At 37.7% G+C, this 12,683-nt stretch overlaps 1 protein-coding gene across 2 annotated transcripts in view; it reads left to right on the forward strand.

Annotated features, from left to right (window-relative positions):
- WNK3 (WNK lysine deficient protein kinase 3) overlaps window positions 1-12,683 on the forward strand; it is a 185,130-nt gene that overhangs the window by 126,093 nt on the left and 46,354 nt on the right. For both annotated transcript variants that reach the window (XM_081794294.1, XM_081794293.1), the window contains exons 13-15: window positions 10,382-10,498; window positions 11,738-11,893; window positions 11,975-12,026. In XM_081794294.1, the coding sequence (XP_081650420.1) occupies window positions 10,382-10,498; window positions 11,738-11,893; window positions 11,975-12,026 (325 nt within the window). The remainder of the gene's footprint in view (window positions 1-10,381; window positions 10,499-11,737; window positions 11,894-11,974; window positions 12,027-12,683) is intronic.

A 12,683-nucleotide genomic window follows, 5' to 3' on the forward strand; every position in this document is an offset into this window, starting at 1 on the left:
CATCTTCCCAAGCTCTGACTCTCTTCTGAACATTCTGTAATGGGCTTATATTTTTGTGTTGAGTTTTAGAAGTTTTTCATATATTTTGTTTTTTTTAATTTTTATTTTTTTTAAGTTTTATGAGATATAATTGACATATAACATTATAAACATTAAAGGTGTACAACATAATGATTTATGTATATATTGATGTTTTTAAATTTTTTTTATATTTAAATTTTAGTTAACATTCAGTGCAGTATTGGTTTCAGGAACGGAATTTGGTGATTGATAACTTACATACAAAACCCAGTGCTCGAGAAAGACCTCGGACTGAGACTGAGAGGGATCCAATCTCTAACTGCGGGGCTTTCTTCGGACTGGGGCCAGCTCCCTGTTCGCACAGCTGGGGAGGAGGGGAGCCACGCCTGGGTGCGATTGTAGGTCACAGGCTCAGTCTGCAGCTTGAGAAAGTGGTTCCCTCCCTGGAGGGCTCCATGATAGCACAGAACCTGCCTTCATCCGCCGCTCCCGCCCCCCCCCCCCCCCCCCCCCGCCATTTCTCCTCCTTATCTCTTCCCTCCCCTTGGCTGGTTACTCTGGTTTTTGGTCTGTCTAAACAGACATATTTAATGCATTGTCTTGATGCATGTTCTACACCTCCTTCTTTACACTCCTTTCTCTCTCTCTGGAATAATCAAGCCATATAGTTTCTCTGTATGGGTAATTTTATCTTCATTTCATTTTCCCCGCCTCCTTCTTTATTTTCCTTTCTCTCTCTCTGGATTAAGCCTTTTAGTCTCTCTGACTAATCAACTGCCCAATCAACGTTTATCCCCCGCCCCACTGTTGTCATTTCTCTTTGGATGTGCTTTTCCCTCAGCACTTCCTCCAACCTCTTCTTTACTTGTAGTCTGTGTTTTTGGGTTTTTGGTTTTTAGCCGTTAGGTTTTTGTTTTTGTTTATTTGTTTGTGTTATTTGCTTGTGTGTTTGCATGTTTTTGTCTCCTGTTTGTCTGTCTGTTTTCCTTTACAGGGCTACTCCAAGGAACAAATCTGGTGGAGGGTACAAAATATTACTACGAGTAGGGTAATAAAATAACCAAAGTCACAACAACAGAGAGCAAGTAACAATCCCCGATTAAACACCTCCTGAAGGGTCAGGCCTTGGACAGTATATAACGCTCCTTTAATACAGCAGTGTTTGCAGGTACAGAGCACACAAGCTTTTAAAACGCATAAAGGACTTGGGGCACCTGGGTGGATCGGTCGGTTGGGTGTCCGCTTTGGCTCAGGTCATGATCTCACAGTCCATAAGTTTGGGCCCACATCAGGCTCTGTGCTGACAGCTCAGAGCCTGGAGCCTGCTTCGGATTGTGTCTCCCTCTGTCTCTGCCCCTCCCCTGCTCATGCTCTGTCTCTCTCTGTCTCAAAAATAAATAAAAACATTAAAAAAATTAAAACGAATAAAGGATAGAAAACTACCCAAATTATGATGAAACGGAAGAATTCTTCTCAAAAGAAATGCCAGGAAGTAGCGACAGCTAATGAATTCATCAAAACCTATTTAAGCAATATAACAGAACAATAATTTAGAATAATAGTCATAAAATTAATCACTGGGCTTGAAAAAAGCATAGAGGACAACAGAATCTATTGCTACAGAGATCAAGGGACTATAAAAGAGTCATGAGGTGGTAAAAAATGCTATAAATGAGGTGCAAAATAAAATGGAGGCGGCCACAGCACGGATTGAAGAGGCAGAGGAGAGACAGGTAAATTAGAAGATGAAATTATGGAAAAAGAGGAAGCTGAGAAAAAGAGAGATAAAAAAATCCAGGAGTATGAGGGGAGAATTAGAGAACTAAGTGATGCAATCAAATGGAACAATATCCGCATCATAGGAATTCCAGAAGAAGAAGAGAGAGAGAAAGGGGCTGAAGGTGTACTTGAACAAATCATAGCTGAGAACTTCCCTGATCTGGGGAAGGAAATAGGCATTGAAATCCAAGAGACACAAAGAACTCCGTTCAGATATAACATGAAACGATCTTCTACATGACATATCATAGTGAAACTGGCAAAATACAAGGATAAAGAGAGAATTCTGAAAGCACCTAGGGATACATTGGCCCCAACATACAAAGGTAGACACATAAGGGTAGTTGCAGACCTATCTACTGAAACTTGGCAGGCCAGAAAGGAATGGCAGGAAATCTTTAGTGTAATGAACAGAAAAAAATATGCAGCCAAGAATCCTTTATCCAGCAAGTCTGTCATTCAGAATAGAAGGAGAGATAAAGATTTTCCCTAACAAACAAAAACTGAAGGAATTCATCACCACTAAACCAGCCCTACAAGAGATCCTCAGGGGGACTCTGTGAGTGAAATGTTGCAAGGACCACAAAGTGCCAGAGACATCACTACAAGCATGAAACCTATACACATCACAATGACTCTAAACCCATATCTTTCTATAATAACATTGAATGCAAATGGACTAAATGCTCCAACCAAAAGGCATAGGGTATCAGAACTGATAAAAACACAAGACCCATCCATTTGCTGTCTACAAGAGACTCATTTTAGACCTGAGGACACCTTCAGATTGAAAGTGAGGGGATGGAGAACTATCTATCATGCAACGGGAAATGAAAAGAAAGCTGGAGTAGCCATACTTATATCAGGCAAACTAGACTTTAAGTTAAAGGTTGTAACAGGAGATGAAGAAGGGCATTATATCATAATTACAGGGTCTATCCATCAGGAAGAGCTAAGAATAATAAATGTCTCTGCACCGAATACGAGAGCCCCCAAATATGTATTAATTAATCACAAACATAAGCAAACTTATTGATAAGAATGTGGTAATTTCAGGGGACTTTAACTCCACTTACAGCAATGGAAAGAACATCTAGAGAGAAGAATAAATAAAGAAACAAGGGCCCTGAATGATACATTGGATCAGATGGACTTGATAGATCTATTTAGAACTCTGCATCCCAAAGCAACAGAATATACTTTCTTCTCGAGTGCACATGGAACATTCTCCAAGATAGATCACATACTGGGTCACAAAACAGCCCTTCATAAGTATACAAGAATTGACATCATACCATGCATACTTTCAGACCACAATGCTATGAAGCTTGAAATCAAGCACAGGAAAACGTCTGGGAAACCTCCAAAAGCATGGAGGTTAAAGAACACCCTACTAAAGAATGAATGGATCAACCAGGCAATTCGAGAAGAAATTAAAAAATTATGGAAACAAATGAAAATGAAAATACAACATTGCAAATGCTTTGGTATGCAGCAAAGGCAGTCCTCAGAGGAAAATACATTGCAATGCAGGCCTATCTCATGAAATAAAAAAAAAATCCCAAATATAAAATCTAAGAGCACAGTTAAAGTTATAGAAGCAGAACAGCAAAGACACCCCAAACTCAGCAGAAGAGAAATAATAAAGATCAGACGAGAAATAAGCAGTATTTGTTTAGTATAGAATCTAAAAAAAGATTAGAGCAATCAATGAATCCAAGAGTTGTTTTTTTGGAAAAATAAACCAAATTGATAAACCGCTAGCCAGGCTTCTCAAAAAGAAAAGGGAGATGACCCAAATAGATAAAATCATGAATGAAAATGGAATTATTACAATCAATCCGTCAGAAATACAAGAAATTTTCAGGGAATACCATGAAAAATTATATGCCAACAAACTGGACAACCTGGAAGAAATGGACAAATTCCTAAGCACCCACACGCTTCCAAAACTCAAACAGGAAGAAATAGAAAATTTGAACAGACCCATAACCAGCAAGGAAATTGAATCAGTTATCAAAAATCTCCCAACAAATAAGAGTCCAGGACCAGATGGCTTCCCTGGGGAATTCTACTAGACATTTAAAGCAGAGATAATACCTTTCTTTCTCAAGCTGTTCCAAAAAATAGAAAGGGAAGGAAAACTTCCAGACTTATTCTGTGAAGCAAGCATTACTTTGATTCCTAAACCAGACAGAGACCCAGCAAAAAAAAGAGAACTACAGGCCAATGTCCATGATGAATATGGATGCAAAATTTCTCAACAAGGTACTAGCAAATCGAATCCAACAGCATATAAAAAGAATTATTCACCATGATCAAGTGGATTCATTCCTGGGCTTCACAGCTGGTTCAATATTCGCAAATCAATGTGATACATCACATTAACAAAAGAAAAGAACCATATGATCCTGTCAATAGATGCAGAAAAAGCATTTGACAAAATTCAGCATCCTTTCTTAATCCCTCAAGAAACTCGGGATAGAAGGAACATACTTAAACATCATAAAAGCCATTTATGAAAAGACCACAGCTAACATCAGCCTCAATGGGGAAAAACTGAGAGCTTTCCCCCTGAGATCAGGAGCACGACAGGATGTCCACTCTCACCGCTGTTGTTTAACATAGTGTTGGAAGTGCTAGCATCCGCAATCAGACAACAAAAGGAAATCAAAGGCATCAAAATTGGCAAAGATGAAGTCAAGCTTTCACTTTTTGCAGATGAAACGATATTATACTAGGAAAACCTGATAGACTCCACCAAAAGTCTGCTAGAAGTGATACATGAATTTGGCAAAGTCACAGGATGCAAAATTAATGTACAGAAATCAGCTGCATTCTTATACACTAACAATGAAGCAACAGAAAGACAAAGAAACTGATCCCATTCACAATTGCACCAAGAAGCATAAAATACCTAGGAATAAACCTAACCAAAGATGCAAAAGATCTGTATGCTGAAAACTATAGAAAGCTTATGAAGGAAATTGAAGAAGATATAAAGAAATGGAAAAACATTCCGTGCTCATGGATTGGAAGAATAAATATTGTCAAAATGTCAATACTAACCAAAGCTATCCACACATTCAATGCAATCCCAATCAAAATTGCACCAGCATTCTTCTCGAAGCTAGAACAAGCAATCCTAAAATTTGCATGGAACCACAAAAGGCCCCGAATAGCCAGAGTAATATTGAAGAAGACCAAAGCAGGAGGCATCACAATCCCAGACTTTAGCCTCTACTACAAAGCTGTCATTATCAAGACAGCATGGTATTGGCACAAAAACAGACACAGACACCAATGTAGTAGAATAGAGACTCCAGAATTGGACCCACAAAAGTATTGCCAACTAATCTTTGACAAAGCAGGAAAGAATATCCGATGGAAAAAAGTCTCTTTAACCAATGGTGCTGGGAGAACTGGACAGCAACATGCAGAAGGATGAAACTAGACCACTCTCTTACACCATTCACAAAAATAAACTCAAAATGGAGGAAGTACCTGAATGTGAGACAGGAAACCATCAAAACCCTAGAGGAGAAAGCAGGAAAAAACCTCTCTGACCTCAGCCGCAGAAATTTCTTACTTGACACATCTCCAAAGGCAAGGGAATTAAAAGCAAAAATGAACTATTGGGACCTCATGAAGATAAAATGCTTCTGCACAGCAAAGGAAACAGTCAACAAAACTAAAAGGCAACCAACGGAATGGGAAAAGATATTTGCAAATGACATATTGGACAAAGGGCTAGTATCCAAAATCTATAAAGAGCTCACCAAACTCCACACCCCAAAAAAAAATCCAGTGAAGAAATGGGCAGAAAACATGAGTAGACACTTGTCTAAAGAAGACATCCAGATGGCCAACAGGCACATAAAAAGATGCTTAACATCACTCCTCGTCAGGGAAATACAAATCAAAACCACACTCAGATACCACCTCACGCCAGCCTGAGTGGCTAAAATGAACAAATCAGGACACTATAGATGCTGGAGAGGATGTGGAGAAATAGGAAGCCTCTTGTCCTGTTCGTGGGAATGCAAACTGGTGCAGCCACTCTGGAAAACAATGTGGAGGTTCCTCACGAAATTAAAAATAGAACTATCCTACCACCCAGCAATTGCACTACTAGGTATTTATGCAAGAGATGTAGGAGTGCTGATGCATAGGGGCACTTGTACCCCGATGTTTATAGCAGCAGTTTCAACAATAGCCAAATTATGGAAAGAACCTAAATGTCCATCAACTGATGAATGGATGAAGGAGTTGTGGTTTATATATACAATGGAATACTACTTGGCAATGAGAAAGAATGAAACATGGCCTTTTTTAGCAGCATGGATGGAACTGGAGAGTGTCATGCTAAGTGAAATAAGTCATGCAGAGAAAGACGGATACCATATATTTTCACACTTATGTGGATCCTGAGAAACTTAACAGAAGACCATGGGGCAGGGGAAGGGGGAAGAAAAAGTTACAGTGAGGGAAGGAGGCAAACCATAAGAGACACTTAAAAACTGAGAATAAACTGAGGATTGATGGGGGGTGGGAGGGAGGGGAAAGTGGGTGATGTACATTGAGGAGGGCACCTGTTGGGATGAGCTGGACATCCCAACTGGGTGTTGTATGGAAACCAATTTGACAATAAATTTCATATTAAAAGAAAAACAGTGATCACAGGTGCCCTCCTTAGTACCCACCACCCATCTAGCTCATCTCCCACTCCCCTCCCTTCATCAACCCATAGTCCGTTTTCTAGAATTAAGAGTCTCTTGTGGTTTTTTTTCCCTCTCTTCTCTTTCCCCCCTTGCCATATGTTCATCCTTTTTGTTTCTTAAATCCCACATATAAATGAAATTGTATGGTATTTGTCTTTCTCTGAGTGACTTATTTCGCTTAACATTATACATTCTAGCTCCATCCACATTGTTGCATATGGCAAGATTTCATTCTTTTTGAAGATGAGTAATGTTCCAGTGTGTGTGTGTGTGTGTGTGTGTGTGTGTGTGTGTGCGCGCGCGTGCATGCATGCCCATACATGTATACACCATATGTTCTTTATGCATTCATTATCCATTCATTAGTCGATGGACATTTACACTCTGTCCATAGTTTGGCTGTTGTTGATTCTTTATATATTTTGGATACTAACCTTTTATTGGATAGGTCATTTGTAAATATCTTCTCCCATTCAGTACATTATTTTTTAGTTTTGTTGATTGTTTCCTTTGTTGTACAGAAACATTTTAGTTTGATGTAGTCCCTATAGTTCATTTCTGATTATATTTCCCTTGCTTTGGCAGACATATCTAGAACAATATTGGTATATCCAATGTCAGAGAAATTATTGCCTGTGTTCCCTTGTAGGACTTTAATGGTTTCAAGTCTCACATTTAGTTCTTTCATCCATTTTGCATTTATTTTGTGTATAGTGTACAAAAGTGGTCCAGTTCCATTCCTTTGCATGTAGCTCTCCAGTTTTACCAACAGTAATTTTCAAAGAGCCTTTTCCAATTGTGTGTTCTTGTCTCTTTTGTTGAAGATTAAATTACCATGTAATTGTGGGTTTATTTCTGGGCTTTAGTCCCGTTCTGTTGATCTGTGTGTCTGTTTTTGTGCCAGTACCATACTCTTTTGATTATGATAGCATTGTGGTATAACTTTAAGTCTGGAAGTGTCATACATCTAGCTTTATTTTTCTTTTTGAAGATTGTTTTGGCAATTCTGGGTCCTTTGTGTTTGCATACAAATTTTAGGATATTTTTTTCTAGTTCGGTAAAAAAAAAATGTTTTGGTGAGGTTTACATTAAATCTGTAGATTGCTTTGGGTTATATGGTCATTTTAACAATATATGTTCTTCAAATTCATGAGCATGGAATATCTTTCCATTTGTTTGTATTATCTTCAATTTCTTTTAGAGAGAGACAGAGACAGAGCACAAGTGGGGAAAGGCAGAGAGAGAGAGGGAGACACAGAATTCAAATCAGGCTCCAGGCTCTGAGCTGCCAGCACAGAGCCCAACGGGGGCCTCAAACTCATAAGCCATGAGATCATGACTTGAGCTGAAGTCAGATGCTTAAACATTTGAGCCACCCAGGCGCCCCAAAATGCAACTGATTTCTATACATTGATTTTGTATCCTGCAACCTTTGTAAATCCATTTATTAGTTTTAGTAGTTTTTTGGTGGTTTTTCACATAGAGTATCATGTCATTTTCAAATTGCAAAAGGTTACTTGTTTCTTGCCAATTTGGATCCCTTTTATTTCTTTTTGTGTCTAATGGCTGAGGCTAGGATTTCCAGTACTATGTTGAATAAAAGTGGTGAGAGTAGACATCCTTGACTTTTTCCTGACCTTAAGAGGGAACGTTTTCAGTTTTTCACCATTGAACATCACGTTATCTGTGGATTTTTCATATATGGCCTTTATTATGTTGAGGTACGTTCCCTCTCAACCTAGTTTCTTGAGGATTTATGTCATGAAAGGATGTTGTGCTTTGTCATAGGCTTTTTTGCATCTATTGAAATGATCATATGGTTCTTATCCTTTCTCATGTTGATGTATGTATCACAGTGATATATTTGCAAATATTGAGCCACCCTTGCATCCCAGGAAAAATTCCACTTGATCGTGGTGAATGATTTTTTTAATGTGTTATTGGATTCAGTTTGGTGGTATTTTGTTGAGTACTTTTGCATCTATGTTCATCAGTGATTTTGGCTTGTAGTTCTTTTTTTTTGTATGTCTTTATCTGGTTTTGTAATGCTGGTTTCACAGAATGAATTTGGAAGTTTTCCTTCCTTTTCTATTTTTTGCAATAGTTTGAGAAGTCATATTCTTTCTTTCTTTCTTTCTTTCTTTCTTTCTTTCTTTCTTTCTTTCATTATTTATGGGAGAGAGAGAGAGAGACAAGTTGAGAGAGAGAATCCCAAGCAGACTCAGGGCTGTCAGTGCAAAACCCATTGCAGGGCTCGGTCCCACAAACCATGAGATCATGACCTGAGCCAAAATCAAGAGTTGGATGCTTAACTGATTGAGCCACCCAGGTGCCCCATATTCTCCATTTTTAAAAACTTAATATATCATGTGCATTTTCCTGTGTCACTTTGTAATTTTTCAGTAGCATAATATTTAAAATATTTTTCTTATTTTACAGTGAGAGAGAGAGAGAGAGAGAGAGAGAGAGCAAGCGAGCAGGGGAGAGGGGCAGAGGGAAAGAGATAATTTTAAATTGGCTCTTGCTCAGCTTGGAGCCTAATGTAGGGCTTGATCCATTGACCCTGGGATTATGACCTGACCTGAAATCAAGAGTTGGATGCTCAACTCACTGAGCCAGTCAGGTGCCCCGGTAACATATTTTAAATTGTTGCCTTAGATAGTCCCTTGTATAGAGATACAATATTTTAATAATCACTTCTGTTATTATTCATTTAAATTGTTTCTATCAGTCTATCTCTGTCTGCCAGTCTGTTTCTTCTCTTTTTGTCTTTCTCTCTCCTTTTGTCTGTATGTCTGTGCATGTCTCTTTCTCTGTAGCAAACACTCTTGAACACAGATCTATATAAAGATCCCTGTTTTTTTTTTAAGATCCCTGTTTTTTTTAATGATTCATTGCTAGAAGTAGAATTAATAGGTAAAAAAGTGACAAGCAGAAAACTGAACTCTTAAACTGAGAGAACAGGGGAGCCTGGGTGGCTCAGTGGGTTAAGCATCTGATGTTGGCTCAGGTCATGATCTTGAAGTTCGTGAGTTCAAGCCCCGCATCGGGCTCTGCACTGGCGGTGTGGAGCCTGCTTGGGATTCTTTCTCTCTCCCTGTCTCTCTCTGCCCCTTCCCCCTTTCCATATGCTCTCTCTCTCTTTCTCTCTCAAAATAAAAAAATAAACTTAAAAAATTCAGAGAACAAAAATGGTTGGCAGAGGAGAGGTTGTTGTAGGGGATGATGTACAGCAAAGGGACTAAAGTCAATGAGAGTGTAATAATGTTGTCTTGTGACAGATGGTGACTACATTTACCATGGTAAGCATTGAGTAATGTGTGGAATTGTTAAACCAGTATGTTGTACACCTGAATCCAATATAACTGTTAATTATACTTCAATTTAAATTAAATCAATAAAAGTAGTGAAAATATATGAAGATTTAACAATTTTTAAAATTCGCGTTGCTAGATTGCCATCCAAAAAGGTTGGACCAGTATACATTTCCATTAGCAGTGTGTTTTCTATTGCTTAAAGTGCTAATTTGTGTGATTAAGAGAATTTTGGAAATGAAGGACTAAATAAACTTTGCATTTCGGCAAAATACAGTGACTGTTCAGACTTTGTGTTTTCATAAAAGTTAAATTTTTCTTTTCCACAGGATCACAGTTCTAACATTTTGCTAATTTAAGTCTTTTATTTGTCATAGAATGGGTGTTAAGGCAGTGTTTCAACAGGGAAAAACAACCTTCTTAGAATCTCAACAATTTAAACTATTTTTCTATATATTGTATGTTAACTCATCTAGACGTTCCTTTGTCCATTTGCAAATAGAAGATAATAACTGACTCTTAAATTGGTGAAATGTTTGTGCCCAGGTGTCAACATCTGGAGACAACATGGTGGAGTGTCAGTTGGAGACACACAACAACAAGATGGTCACCTTCAAGTTTGATGCTGATGGTGACGCACCAGAAGATATTGCAGATTATATGGTAAGTACAATGAAACCAGATTACCTTCCATCTGGCATTCCATCTCTTTTTTCCTCTCATCCTTTCCCCTCATTTATTCAGAGCAATCTTTTTTTAGGGTACCATTAGTTTTTAAAATTTGCACAAAGATAAACTGCTTATGATCAAGAGTAAGTCTACCTTCTTTCATTTTATTATACTAATCTCTAAAATATAAGAGTGTTTTATTAAGACATTATCTAGGTCAGTGGTTCTTACCACCTTAAGAGCTTTTAAAAACAAATCCATTGCCTCGGTCCCTAATTAAATCAGAATCTTTGGAGTTAAGGCCTAAGCATCAGTAGTTTATGAAATAGTCCAGGTAATTCTAATGTAGTAGCTACTTATATACCATCTTACCTATAGATGTCAAGTAATGTTCATCATTTCATTTAGTTTTCATACTTTTTTTTGAATTGTTAGGCTTAAGTTAGTAGTTTTGCCCTATTTTCATGGGGATAAGTAAGGGTGGCGGGAAGAGTACATAATGCTTTTGTTTCTGCTAATTTTCTTCAGATATGTATTCTTGTAGAAACAGAATTAAACGTTTTGTTTAAATTTTTTTGACGTTTATTTATTTTTTTGAGAGAGAGAATGTGAGCAGGGAACAGGCAGAGAGAGAGGGAGACACAGAATCTGAAACAGGTTCCAGGCTCTGAGCTGTCAGCACGGAGCCCAATGCTGAGCTCAAACCCACAAACCGTGAGATCATGACCTAAGCCGAAGTTGTATGCTTAACCAACTGAGCCACCCAGGCACCCCCAGAATTAAACATTTTAAAAGTTAACGTTGTCATTTCTGCCTCTTGTTTAACATCATATTTTATGAACTGTCTCCAGGCCATGCTTTATCGTCATTAGAGATGTTTCATTTTGTGATTTGTGATTTAAAAACTTTTGGGTTTGGACATCCTAGTTTTAAACATAAACATTGCCTCAGTTGTGTTCCTCAAATGATAATTTATAGAATGCAAGATATTTTTTTAAATGCTGTGTTCTTCTCTGGTAGGTAGTATCACTCTGACAAACATCAGTGGTCTCCAAATAGGATAATTTAATGTACTGTGTGGTCCTTTAGTGCTGGTTGTTTTTTAATTCTGTTGTGGCATTTGTATCTAAATAGTTAATTTTAATTCATTTTTCTTTAAGATAGTCACTGTGGATACAATATTATAATTTTGAAGAAACTAAATTTAATAGATTTATTTTTACATTTGGACAGGTTGAAGATAACTTTGTGCTGGAAAGCGAGAAAGAAAAATTTGTAGAAGAATTGAGGGCTATTGTAGGTCAGGCCCAGGAGATCCTTCATGCCCACTCTGCTATAGATAGAGCCATTGGAACTGACTCTATAATTGTGGAATCCAACAGTAGCCAAGTAAGAACAATTATTTAGCAAATAGGTCTTCTCAGATATGTATCAGGAACTTCTTTATTTATCTATTCATTTTTAATTCAGACAGGATCATCTGAACAAGTACAGATAAATTCTGCATCCACTCAGACCAGCAGTAAGTATATTTAATAAAATTTACCATGTGGCTTTTGAAGCAAGACATTTGGAAAGTTTATGCAACTTCGTTGGGAAAGATGTTTGCCAATAAAGGAAATTAATAAATTGTTAATGTAGGTTTTCCCACACTTTAAAAGGACTTTTTAGCCTGGATGTAAGAAGTAAAACCATTCTGTAGGTTTCCTTCAAGTGTTGGTTCTTTATCAAATTAGTTTATTTCCGAGTTGCTGCATGGTATGTTACCAGAAAAGCAGTCACAGTACTGATGACCTTTAACGGCTTTACTGTTTGAAGTCAACTGGTAAGTTTTTTTTTTTAACCACTGATGTGAGATGGACAGAACCTTTCTTAACTGATATCCCTATGTTCTAAGTTTGCTTCATTTTTTAATATAGTCATTTATATCTTGATTTCCTTCCACTAATATTATGCTTCTACCTGCTCTGATCACTGATAAGTTTTTGTAAATCAGATACTAGATAAACTTCCAGGGACTAAAAATGGGGTCTTCTGTTTTCTTTTCTGATGACTTTATCTCTCCATTCTTTTCAGCTCTGGTCATGGTTATATTTAGAGTATCTGGGAGGGGGCGAAGAGCCATAGACAAATGAGGACCTGTGAAGGAATTATAACAACATGAAGAAGCAACAGGTGG

The sequence above is a fragment of the Panthera onca genome, chromosome X, assembly GCF_046562875.1.
Source record: "Panthera onca isolate mPanOnc1 chromosome X, mPanOnc1 haplotype 2, whole genome shotgun sequence".
Taxonomy (NCBI): Eukaryota; Metazoa; Chordata; class Mammalia; order Carnivora; family Felidae; genus Panthera; species Panthera onca.